Here is a 13458-nt window from a genome sequence, read left to right on the forward strand (position 1 = left end):
TCAGAAGCGTCCACATCGGAAAAAATGGTCAAACTAGCCCTCACTTTTCTTTCCGGCACGTGCATGTACTGGTCGTTACGGCAAGAGCATGTAAGAACTGATTTCACAATAAAGGCGACCTTCCTCGTGAACGTGATAGGCAATTTCAATGTCAATAAATAAATAGAACTAAATAAATACATATTAAATAATAAATAAAACAACTGCTGACGTCAAACTGTAGTTCAGAATTTATTAACATTTTAATCGTGTGAATAATTATTTCAATTTCTCAATTTCCAAAGACCTCAAGACTTCACAATGACAGTAAAGCGCGTCAAAGTGTCATTTAAAAAACGTCCTGTTTCCAAAAAACTATTTATCTTCAAAATAATAGCAGACCTCCTCAATATCAGAACATTCTGATGTAAAATTCCAAAATAAAAGCCCTCTAAAATAACATATACGAATCAGAATCAGAACCAGAAATCCTTTAGTAGAAGAAGAACTGTGTTCCCTCTAAATTCAGATTAGCAGCTGGCAGGGTCAAAGGGTTAAATCAAATAGTAATGTTATTTTAGAGAAATTATAAAATATTGAGGTATAAATCGTACATAGCATAGCCTCAAAATATCGAGATATTATTTATAAGCCCAGCCCTAGTTCTCTCTGTGAGTTTCCAGTTTCCAAACATGCAGGTTCAGATGGATAGAAGACTAAGTTAGCCTGCAGCTATGACTCTGAATGTAAATGTTTTTTCTGTGTTAGCCCTCTGATGCACTGACAAGCTCTCCGTCTTGTTTTCCTGCCTTCCACCCAAGCTGAGACTGACCTTTTTGCCCCCCTTGCAATGAAATAAGCTTGCATTTATTAAAAGTGTTCTCACCTGTGCAGGGCAGAGACTCCCAAACCTGGTCCGGACAGAGCTGCAGGTTTTCAGGCTCCTGGGCCAACACGGCTCGAGAGCGAACCTGAACCGAACCAAAGTCCACGCCGGCCCCCCTGACGCAGATGCTCACGCATGAGCTCCAGTCTGACCACTCCATCAGGTAGCATTCACCTGCAGGCGGCGAAGAGACAAAACACATCATCAAGACTGTAAATGTAAGGGAGAGCACAAATAATTCAAGCAAAAACAGTGAAGAATTGCTAAACACCTTCTGGTTTAAGTTTCTCCAATGTGAGACTGCCTTCTTCTTTTTCATATCATTGTAATCTGAATATTTCCAGACTTTTGGTTGGATAAAACAAGACGTTTGAAGACGTCCGCTTGGACTCAAGGAAGTTGTATTGGGCATATTTCAAAAATATTTCACATTTTATAAACTTAATGTTAATGGCAGATTCATTAATAATGAACACAATCATTAGTTAAAACCCTTTTCAACACAACTCCAAAGTTAGTTTGTTTTTAACAATCCATTTTATATCTGACACATTTTAACGAAATAAACTCATTTATTCCTGAACAATAACATCACTAAGGAAATTAATGTTGAAATTAAAATTAATGTGGAAATGAACCAAGAGCCTTTCCCTTTAAACTGCAGTCAGGTGTGTTACTACGTACGGTAGGTGATTAATTAGTGGTACAACAACTGAAATGATATATATAGCATGGTTTAAAAAGAAGCAGGTGTAAATGTTTAAAACCTTTCTCACTATTATCTGTTCAGTGAAACTTTTTTAATGACTGCCTGACCTGTAAAATAAAATTGCTGGCTTTGAGCAATATCTCAAATCTTTTAATTTCCTGTAAGCCAGTGTGCAGCCTCAGATCCCCCGGCAGGGTGGCCCTTCTACAGAGACTAAAATGTGACCAGGGCCCCAATTATTTGGAAAAACCTGCCTAAGGAGGTGAGCTGACAAAATCAGAATCACATCTAGATGTATCAGATTGGATGCCTTTTATTTCATTTTCGCCATTAATTGAGTTGTGTCCTCAATCGGTGACTTCTTGTTTTAATTTCATTTCCATAGCTTTTATTCGACTTTTAAAAAGTAGTTTAAGCCGTGCAAAAATATCTGCATTGCAGCATTAGTGTGGGTGTCTTGGTGGAAATCAGATCTACAACTTTGGCAGTGCTTAAGCAATTTTACTATTCATCTAAGGATGAGAACGGTTTAACCTGTGTGAGATGATAAGGTACGCGATACAGATGCGGAATATGTATTTACATATTGTATCATGACAGTGAAGATGCTTTGAAAGTTTTCTGAAAGGAGGAAGGTGTAAGTGCGAGGGCGGGTTTGGTTTTGATCACAGCTGACAACTGTAGCTCATCGAATAGCAGGGGAAATAGAACATGGGTCAAGGGTGGCAGTGCATTAAAGTGTGTGTGTGTGTGTGTGCGGATGCAACCTGCCAGAATTCCCAAGCTGTCCCCGGTCCTGCACAGACAAGCCCCTGAATTTCCTCCCAAATCACACTACAGTACGTCCCTGTCTGTGATTTCGATTGCTGTTTCATACTTCAGCGCTCCTGCAGTTTGGCAAAAGGGGTTGGACTGACTTGTTATCTAGGGCAGCGTTTCTCACTGTTTTCCATCTCGGGGACCAGCAGACATCTGATGAGCTTTTCTTTTTTTCCTCTCTCCAAAATATGAAATCCGCCAGTGGAAACACTCTCTTAACAAATTAAATTAATTTAAACCGTAGTACTTTTAAACAAGTCTTGGGTGTGAAAAAAATAATATTTTAGAGAGATTGAATGATGAACGAGGAACCAAAAAATAGACGCATAGCACTTTCGAAATTAACTCCACATTTGTATTTTGTGTTTAGGCAGAAGCAAGTTACAATAATTCTTCCTTCAGGGGCCGCTGACATGGAAAATAACAGATTTATATTTAAGCTGCAATGTGTGAAAATACACCCTTCGTATCAGGCTGAATCATAAAATGGTTCAGCTTTCCATTTTCTCTTATTGAAATATGTTGTAAATTTGCCTAAAATAAATACTGATGTTCAGATGTCTGTGGGCAGCACAATGTCGAGGCTGCATCTCGACAAAATGAAGACCATTGCTGTTTTTTGGTAGCTGCAGGACTCTGTCCATCAGGTGTCGGGCAGAGATCACCTGTCTGTCTGCTCTGCTCTACGCTGCAAAGCTACATAAAACCCAACGGTTGACAACCCTCCATCACAAAACCTGACAACAAGTCATCAGACTCGAACTTTGAAGTGATAATCCCATCTGTGAGATTCTCCCTCTATTTTTCCAGCGGGTGTTGACATCCTTGGTTCTAAGCGAATATTGTGCTTTCTTTTTGCACTGCAGAGCTGATATATCACATGTCAATCAAAGTAGGGTCAATAGGCTACTTTAATGACATTTGCCTTATATTTTGAATTGATAAAGGCTTATGCTAAATACCCACTTTTTTTTACACTAAACTACTTGCTTCTGCTATTTACATATGTGCAGGAAATGGCAGTAACTAAAAACTGAAGTAGAACCGACTAACATTTACTATATTAATATAAGAGAGAACAGTATTCTGTAAAAAAACCCGAGAAACTTTAGAGTTGCACTGATGGAAATAGTGCAGTAGGAATTGATGTTATCCTGACAGCATGTAAACATGTAAAACTGGATTTTGCATCAACACCAAATAGCATCAACAGATCAGATTAACAGGGAGACATCTTACTGAAATATGATCAAATATACTTATAAGAGCGGGAACAGTTGGGAATTAAAGCCTGCTCATCTCTGCCATCGAGCTAAATAAAGGATTTATAGTAAGTTGAATACGCTTCTGATTTTAGGATTTCTACTTTATGTGGAAAAAGAAGTTACACTCAAACTGCGAGACAGGTTTTTTAGTTTGCTAACCAGACGGCAATAAAACACTCAAGGACTTTCAGTAAATGAAATGAAACTATACATCTGTGTACTGTATAATACTTCACAGCTTTTAATTTGCATGGTTGCATATCTTGTAAATCACAACAGATGTCCGGCTCACAGACAGTGCTGAGACCTAATCACTCACTGAAAGAAAAAAGAAAAAGCCATCCTGTGCAGGTCGATCGAGCTCTAACACTGCCAGGTTTGAGGATTTGTTACCTGCTGAGGCTACCCATGCTGAAAATGTGTGCACACATGGCACACTATCAAGCTTCGCGGGGACGAATCAACCAAATGGTACACGACGCCAGTCTTTTATGTTTTTGTTCGACACAACCCCCGAGTCTGCTTAACAACGATACATGTATAGTTTAAATAGCATATACTGTATTAAAGCATCAACAATCATGTAGGTGTAATATACACAACTAAGTGCAACCTGGAAGTGCAGTCAATTATTTAAATCCTTCTCCTGAACAGTGAATGTCGAGTCATAGCTTATAAATCGTAACTAGTCACACATGTTGAAGCAGAGTACATGCAGCGATACTTGGTATTTAAGGTGTTTCGATGATGGTGTCTTTTATAATCTCCTTTCCAAAACCAAAGACTGACCTAATGTGTGGAAGCAGGTCTTAGACAGCTCAGGGTACTGTTGTCAGGCTCCCTAATTGGATTTGGTTGAGTTTACATTCCAGCAACCCTTCGCCAACGTTACACAAGATAACGTTACATCTCCTAAACTCATCGATTAGTCCTCATCCTTTTGTAATGTTTAAAATGAAACATACTGTTTAACAAATGCAAAAGCTTTGCAGCCTAACAGAGTTATGTTAGAATGAAATAAGAGGGATTTTACATTTTTTCTCATTACGGCCACAAAGGAAGTTTTATTTTCCGTTCGGTCTGTTTGTTCGTCAGCAGAACTACAGCAGAACTACAGCAGAACTACAGCTGGACTACAGCAGGACTACAGCAGGACTACAGCAGGGCTACAGTAGGACTACAGCAGGACTACAGCAGGACTACAGTAGGACTACAGCAGGACTACAGCAGGGCTACAGTAGAACTACAGTAGGACTACAGTAGGACTACAGCAGGACTACAGCAGGACTAAAAGTAGGACTACAGCAGGGCTACAGCAGGACTACAGCAGGGCTACAGTAGGACTACAGTAGGACTACAGCAGGACTACAGTAGGACTACAGCAGGGCTACAGCAGGGCTACAGCAGGACTACAGCAGGGCTACAGCAGGACTACAGTAGGACTACAGCAGGGCTACAGCAGGGCTACAGCAGGACTACAGCAGGGCTACAGCAGGGCTACAGTAGGACTACAGCAGGGCTACAGCAGGACTACAGCAGGACTACAGTAGGACTACAGCAGGGCTACAGCAGGGCTACAGCAGGACTACAGCAGGGCTACAGCAGGACTACAGCAGGGCTACAGCAGGGCTACAGTAGGACTACAGCAGGGCTACAGCAGGGCTACAGTAGGACTACAGCAGGGCTACAGCAGGACTACAGCAGGGCTACAGCAGGACTACAGCAGGGCTACAGTAGGACTACAGTAGGACTACAGCAGGACTACAGCAGGACTACAGTAGGACTACAGCAGGACTTATCTGATTTTCATGGAACATGGTGAATGGGTGAAACATGGGCCAAGGAAGAACCATTTAATTCAATTTTGAGGGGCAGATGCACAAATCGTGAGTGCCCTTCTAGTTCTTCTTGTAATGCTAGAGCTAATTATCTCTGCACTACTAAGCTGCTTCTTTATTTTCCTGAATCAGACATGAGGATGATCAACTACTGAGATTTTTCCTCGGACGTGCAGTTTTAGCTTCACTCTGTTAGCATGGTATCATGTGCAGTTCTCAACTAACTCATGAAGTTAGCTTTAATTAGCTAGCTAGCTACAGATGATACAATTACATTTGTAATTTCTTCAAAGGGTAGACATGAGGAGCCTGCTTTAGTCTATCAATCAGTGATCCACTGTTTCAAAAATGTGTTAGAATATCAAGATATAATTCTGTCACTGGTATTATTGTAAACTGAATATGAGCAGAGCGAGAATGAAAACATGTGCAGGGCGGGGCTCTGTGAACAATCAATTGATCATAAATCTTGAACTTCTTTCAGCTTGAATTTTGCTTCTATTCTTTACATGTTGTGTTTTTGATGTCTTGATCTGTATTTCTTATTTAACGCCTTTCATGCAATATTAAAATCCCTTTGAATTGCCTTCATGTATGAAACGTGCAATATTAACTTCCTTATCCATAGTAAGTATAACAAGTATGGAGCTGCACCTCGATTCACATCGACGTTGAAAACACTTCTTCAATCTGTTCTTCTCTCAATCAGCAGCTTCTTTCAGATGTGAGATGAATAAATGCATAAAATCTACACTTTATTGTCATTTACAGCACACCAGATTGCTATTCAGTGAGGTTGTTGCTCAGCTTGCCATCTTGTCTTTTGTATCAGCCCTTAGGGTTTTTGTTATCTCACCCACACGGATTATTGATTGCACCCCTTTTTTTTCTGTGTTATTTTATCTCTTTGTGTGTGGGTGTGTGTGTGTGTGTGTGTGTGTGTGTGTGTGTGTGTGTGTGTGTGTGTGTGTTTTAATCACTTTGTTTCGATGTTTCTAAACTGTACAAAGGGAACACATTGAATTGAAGGGGTCACAGCTTCCATTTGGATTCACTTCTCGGTCTATTTCACTGAAAGACCAGGTGGTCCAAATAGTGTGTGCCTTCCACGTAAAAACTAAAATAGTCCCTGACAGTGGTGCCTCTGGCGCTTCAGCAAACACACCTAATAGCGTTGGCTGATGGGAGGCCTGAGAGGGATCATATTTTGACAAATGCACCAGTGTTTTTGGACTCTTCCTTGTGAGACTTCTAACTGTGAGATGAAAAGAAGTAGCTGCAGATTTATATCTCTGATCCTTCATGGTAAGAACTGGGGATACAAATCAAATTAACTGGGACAAAATGGATAAGACTGGAAGTAAAGACCCAAATCTGCAAGTCAAGTACAATGAAGACTTCTTACCTTGCAAAGGAGAGTCGAGGGCTCTCAGACAGGCAATGAAATGCAGTACCTACCGGTAAATGGAACTCGCATAAAACAGCGTAGTTGTACAAAGCATTTGCGACTGTATAATGTAGTCCATTTATTCTGCCTCCAGGTATGCTCCTACCGCTCACTTTAAAGGTCATGAATAGATACTGAGTGCTATTGGTTAGAACTAATACAATCTACCCTGTACCCAAAGTATTTTTAGTGGCTTCTTTGTGATATAAATCAAAACGGTTGACAAGTGTCGACTGCGTTACGCGTCGCAAAGTGACTTCTGCGTTCTGCTGGTTGAACCCGAGAGCGGCTCTGCAATGCAAAAGGGTTCGGAACATTTCACTTATCCATAAATCAATCAATCTTGATTCATATTTCACTTAGACATTTGTTTAGAGCTCTAATGTTCATGGCTGCACTGAACTCTGGTGGAAAATTGTGTTCAGTGTGTGTCGACAATCTCTACGAACCATATAAACTTTCAATCACTGAATCGGTGCAAATATCGGTTTTCAGGAGGATCCTCTCGCCGGTGCTGACTGGCCTGAGGCTAAGCTGTCTCGCTGCTTTGTGGGTTTAACCTTTTTTGCCGTGTCATTACCATTCATATCTATACAACCAATGTCTTTATGATTCAACTGTTTACGCCCGGAGTTGTTTACAAGAGCACATACTTGTTAATCTGGCGTCTTAATTTAGATCTCCAAGTGATTGGTGAAAAAAAGATTTTGGCCATAATCGTGCAGCCCTGAAACAAAGGTTTTGCGAAAACATCCTTTGTTTGCTAACAGCGCTTCTAATCTGCAAAGTCATGACCAAACACAGAACAATGTGCCTCATGCAGCACAGGAAGCTCAAAATGAGCAGTGTCATTACCTGGGCAGGGAAGGGTACAGGCCTCTTTCAGGTTGATGGGATTGTCTCCGTTGATGGCCAGTTTCAGGCTGTTGCACAGCTCCTCGTCCACTAAGCTGCCTTCGCCGGAGCCGGAGCCGTCCGACACGAAGCAGGTCAGGTTCCTGTAGCGTATGCCGTGTCCGCACACCACACTCTGACAGGACAGGAACATTATAGAAGAAGAAGGAGGAGGATGATGAGTTACCACAGTGAGAGAGGGGAGCTGAACCTACAGCTTAATACTGGTTTATTATAGCTTTGGGTGCAGATTTAGTCCATCAGCCGTTTTAATTGATAACTCAAAGTCATATTAAGGAGACCACTAACAAAAAAGATGACTTGTATGTCCAAATTACAATAAACAGAGTGGATGATAAATAATGATGTTGTTTAAAAGTATATATTTATGTCATTAATGTGTGCTTCCTTTTGCAAAGTGCATATAAACATCAACTGTATAAAATATTAATCACACTTTAAAGCTGCTATCTACGACTGATGGGCCTGTCCGCCCCAACATTTAATGAAGGTGAAACGCACTATCCCGTATTGATTTCCATTATCAAATCAATACCAATCAACGTGGAAGATATTTAGAGAAAATCTTTCTGAGCAGAGAGGAGTTTTAAGTTTTCAGTCCAGCTTGTGAAATCAAAGGAAAAATCAATCACACTCATGTAATTAAAATCTGCACAAAGAAGCTCATTATTCAAACACTAATTCAAAGGTTCTGCCATGTCTTTGTTGGGGATGTATCACTGCTGAACATATCTCAAAGGTTTGTGTCCACTTCACTGACTGCTGCTTTCCTACTATTGCCACTTCACATTAAAAGTATTCAATTAATTATTGGACACTTGACAGAGTTAATTGAGAGGAACAAGTGACCTAAATGAATTATAAGCGGCTACATGTCTCCCTTTAGTCCCATAAAACTGCACCCATACTTGCAAAGTTTTCTTTTATGTCAGAAAGTGATGCAGCGGACTGTTTTAATAATCCGACCTGGTGGCACATAATTCAAAATGAAGTGTAAAGGCTGCCAAATTTCTTGGCAAAGGTATTGGTTTACAGTAATGCATCAGCGTTAAAAGTGCATTAGATTGATTTTTACTGTCCATCTCATGGGCAGGGTTTCTATGGGGTTGTTCATCAATACTTTAGACTCCATTATTTTTTTCCAGGCGCTTCTAAAATCCTCTTTTTTGGCTCAAACTCATGCGTGTATTGATCTCAGCTGCGCCATGGACGTGTCAAAGATGCATTTCTTGTAGCTGACAGAGGTCAATGGGATCATTAATATTTAATGCCCCTGGATTACGGTATAATGTCATGAATTATTGACGTACCTCCACCCGACACTCGGACCAGGGGCTGTACTGCCAGCGGTAGCAGGGTCGGACAGGGCAGGGCTTCCACTGCTCCATCTGAGAAGGGCAGGGCCGACCGTCGCCCTGCGAGGCCTGGACCACCGACCGCCTCCGCCACATCTTACCTGGAAACACACAGGAAGTGACATCATCAGTGTATTACTATTATCTTTTCTAGCTGTGCCGAATGTCATTTTCTTTTACATGCAAAGTCTTGAATGTCTGTCGTCATATTATATGTCATCCTCATAAAAAATAGCACCTCAATAGCACTTTTAGCATAAACATCAACAGTGTCCTCTCTGTCCCAGTATGGAAACTTGAGTCTTGTGGTTTTTTAGCACGATAGAAGATACATTTTCCTTTAGAGGTTTTGATTTCTTTCTTAAATAATGCAGTTATACAGACTGCAAAGTGGCTGTGTTTTATGCACAATAAACTAAATGTAGACAGACTTTGGCACATAAAGTGACCATTATGGTTTACCACACAGCCATCTATTCCTTCTGTAAACAGCTCATTTTAAATTCATGTGTTTGTTTTGAAGGCGTTAAATTTATCTTGCTGTGCAAAACAGCACTTCACTTAACATAAATGCTGCACTTTTTCTCTGCCATCTTGATTGGTTCTTGGTCCACTTGAGTAAAATTTATTTTCTTCGACATCAATCAGCAAATTCTCTTTAAATAATCCAGAACATTAAAGCAGCGAACACCTCAGAGACTGTTTGATTTAAGTGCAAGATTGAAGCTATGAATTAGAAAACTTGACACAGAAACGCTGAACACACGTGCATATATTTCAAAATGCAACCTTCCTTTCTTCCTGTTTTAAACCGCCCACAAAACCCTTTCATTTGTTGCAAATCCCACTTTTGTCTTTTACACTACCTACCCAGCAATCTCTTCACCTCAGAATACACCTCTGCCAACCTACGACACCTCTCACCACATAAAACACAATTCAGCCTTCCCACACATTCACACAAACTGTACGACCTCATATCTTATTCCAACATCCCACACACACACACAGACACACACACACACACACACACACACACACACACACGCGCACACACATAAAAACACATCAAATAAGGTTTCCTTTTGCTCTTTCAGCCTTTCTTGAATTTTTATCTTATTCCTTATGATTTATCAACTATCTCTGCAGCGGCTCTTCTTCAAAGCGCTCCCCACAGCCCTGAGGAGCAGGAAGATGTAATGGGACAGAATCAATTGTGTGAACCTCAAAGAACAAGAACCAGGCAACAGGAGTACACATTTTCGCCAGTCATTGGGGAAGACCCTTAAATAAACACTTCCTCTCTTTTGCTTTTGTGAGTTTTTCTGGCCAAATGTCTCCAGCGGGAGCAGAAAGTGTCTGACATGGGACTTTTTAAGTTATCCAAGCAAGCACGTTTTGCTGAGCATGCATATTTTTACTCACACATACACACCACGGCACTTTTTTTTTTAATACTTTGGTGTGGAGTCGCACAGTTGCACAGAAAAATGTTGACGCAATAGGCTCCTTACAAACGACCGGTAATGTAAGTTTACATGCTTTTTTAAGATTTAGGTTTGCAGGCTCCTTGAAATATCTGTATGTTTCTTTACTTGCACATTCATACTTGTATACATTTGCAACTCGGGGCTGCCGAGTCTTCTAGTGCTGGGCATCATAAAGATGACTCTGTTGCATTTTCTGTATTTGATTCTTTTTTGTTACAAGCAGCCATGGGACTGTCAGCCAAAGGTAACGCCTGTTTCTCAGCTGTACTCAATTTCTTTTTGTGCAACAAACATGAAATACAGTTAACTTACACATTTAAAGATGCAGCCAGGAATTGAACTCACAGCCATTCAGTCATCAAACCAAATGTTCAAGGCTTTCTGAGCTGCATCAACTCTCACACAAAGAATAATGAGATGAGAATATCAGCTGGATCTTAATGAGAGTCATGATAATTAACCTCAGGTCCGCCCCTTCACATTGTCACACTACATTAACGCTGTTATTGTCATCTACTTGATGACATTGTTATATTTATTTCAAGCACACCAGGGGTAGATGTGACCCTTGCTGTTGGACATATTAACTGATTAACTTATTATTTTGTGTTTAATGGAGAGGAGATCAACCAAAATGTTGTTTGTTGTGAACCTTTCAACCTTCAATCTTTTATTTATACTATGGAGTTTATGACCTCTAGTAGCGCTATCAGTGTTTCCCACACTAAGACTTTAATCGGGTGGGCCGCCCAGGTATATTAACTTATATTAACGCCCAAGTAAATTTGGCGACCCATTTTATCCTTTTAATTTTTTTTATCCGTCCAAGAGAAGGACGGCATCCACAATCACATAACTCCCTCCTTCTACCCCTACCATACCTTTTCGACCTGCTATTGCAAGAAGGGTCCACTGAAAGTTGCACACGTCAATGGAAGAGGGAGGGGGAGTGCGTCACGTAGTGGCAATTGCACCTTTAAATAAACGTCTGTCAGACGTAATTGGGTTTTACAAACTGGGTGTTTGTGGCGGCATTCCCTGGACCAGGCGACACTGTTCGGATCTCTGGGAAGTGAGATCCAATGACACACCTGCGATCACCGCTTGTCGAGATTGTATCTTTTCATTCCACACTACCTGACATTCCTACACACAGCTTGTTCTAACTCTTCACTAAAGCCACATGATTGTTACACTGAGTGAAGTATTCAAACCCAAGACTTCAGACTCAAAAATTATTATTATTTTTTTTAAATATGTGACTCATTCTGTGCAATGTTTGTCTGCACAGCATGAGTTTGTTATGACTGAACCAGATGCAGAGAGGTTTAAGAGGCTAAACCCATTTGAGCTGCTTCGCTGGCCCCTGTTGTCTGTTTGAAATTCAGGGACTTGATGTGTTTGGCCATTTGCCAAATCAAGATTATGAGGTGATTCTAATTCGGCATCAACTTTTATATCATCTCTACAAAATCATTAATAGACCAGTAGCTTTAATGTTAAGATGTTTTATTATTTGTCCTTGAGCTTGTTCTTTATTTGCTTTTCTGTTGTAGATTCTTTCCTGAATTTGATTGCTTTGCCTATTTTATCTAATTAATGTACATTGAAAGTGTAATATAAATACATATTAATGCAGTGATCATTGTGTATGATGCTTAATTTACAGTGAGAAGGTGTCTCGTTAGTACAAGGTTACAGCTTTTTATTCTTGCACGCCAGTTGTTTGATCACACTGGAAATTACTTAAGATAAAAATGTCAGCTAAATGTCAACAACAGTTTAAGGTTGATCTTCTTCTAGTCTTACCTTCTAGTCCGCATGTTTGTGAACATTTTGACCACGCCGACCACTCCGACAGCTGACAGTTGACGGGACACTCGACCACACAGGAGATGTTCATCTGCCACTTCTTCTCCAAATTCAACTGCAGCACATGAAGGAAACGGAGAGGTTAATTCATGACAAATCATCAAACCATTCACAACAGTTGCGGCACAGCCAACTCAATCTGTTACGGCCTGACAGCAGCTTGACCTATGAGCACTACAATTCCCAAAAGCCTTTGTTCTGGCAGGGGACAGACTGGGCTGGGCAGCATCAGGGCAGCAAGGTTGCAATATTGAGGCTGCTGTGAAAGCCATTCTGACACAATGTGTTTTTGTGAATGAGCCAGATGATGAAGTGGGCCAAGGGTTAAATAGCTGTGGGGACGGCTCTGCCACAGCCCGCTGGCTACAATTACAGGGAGCCCAGACACAATATAAATGAATAAAACTCTCAGCCTGAAGCAACGACAACAATCTCTGCATGGGAATACTTCTGAATATTTCATGCAGCTGTGCGAACCAAAAGTACTGGAATATTACGGTAATATATTGTAAAGTGTGATGTGATTAAGTCATTTAGAAACACATGTGCATCAAGGAAAGACAATAAACACTAAACTGTGCAAAAAAACAAAAGTCTAAGTATAAAAAGGAGACACTTGAGGAATTTTTGCACGTCTCACCTCTTCACAAAATTTCAAATTGACTGATTTGCCGTCGCTGCGAACACAATCGAGCATCCGGGTCTTGATGCCGCTCCCACACACGGCGTTAGGACTCAGCTGACATGTACTCCAGTCTGAAGAGAAAAGCAAGATAATCACTTTTATATAATGTTGCAGTTAATGTTCATAAAACTGACAATATAAGTGTATCAGACAATCTCCAACACTTTAGTACCGGTAGCATTTCTACATTACATACAT

General features: G+C 40.6%; 1 protein-coding gene across 1 annotated transcript in view; it reads right to left on the minus strand.

Annotated features, from left to right (window-relative positions):
- Positions 1–13458, minus strand: part of thsd7ab (thrombospondin, type I, domain containing 7Ab) — a 131175-nt gene that overhangs the window by 16560 nt on the left and 101157 nt on the right. Inside the window, exons 20-24 of the mRNA XM_029451126.1 lie at positions 13216–13331; positions 12513–12630; positions 9169–9314; positions 7799–7973; positions 866–1039 (exon numbers count right to left, since the gene is read on the minus strand). Coding sequence (XP_029306986.1) covers positions 866–1039; positions 7799–7973; positions 9169–9314; positions 12513–12630; positions 13216–13331 — 729 coding nt within the window. The remainder of the gene's footprint in view (positions 1–865; positions 1040–7798; positions 7974–9168; positions 9315–12512; positions 12631–13215; positions 13332–13458) is intronic.

The sequence above is a fragment of the Cottoperca gobio genome, chromosome 16, assembly GCF_900634415.1.
Source record: "Cottoperca gobio chromosome 16, fCotGob3.1, whole genome shotgun sequence".
In the NCBI taxonomy this organism is placed as follows: domain Eukaryota; kingdom Metazoa; phylum Chordata; class Actinopteri; order Perciformes; family Bovichtidae; genus Cottoperca; species Cottoperca gobio.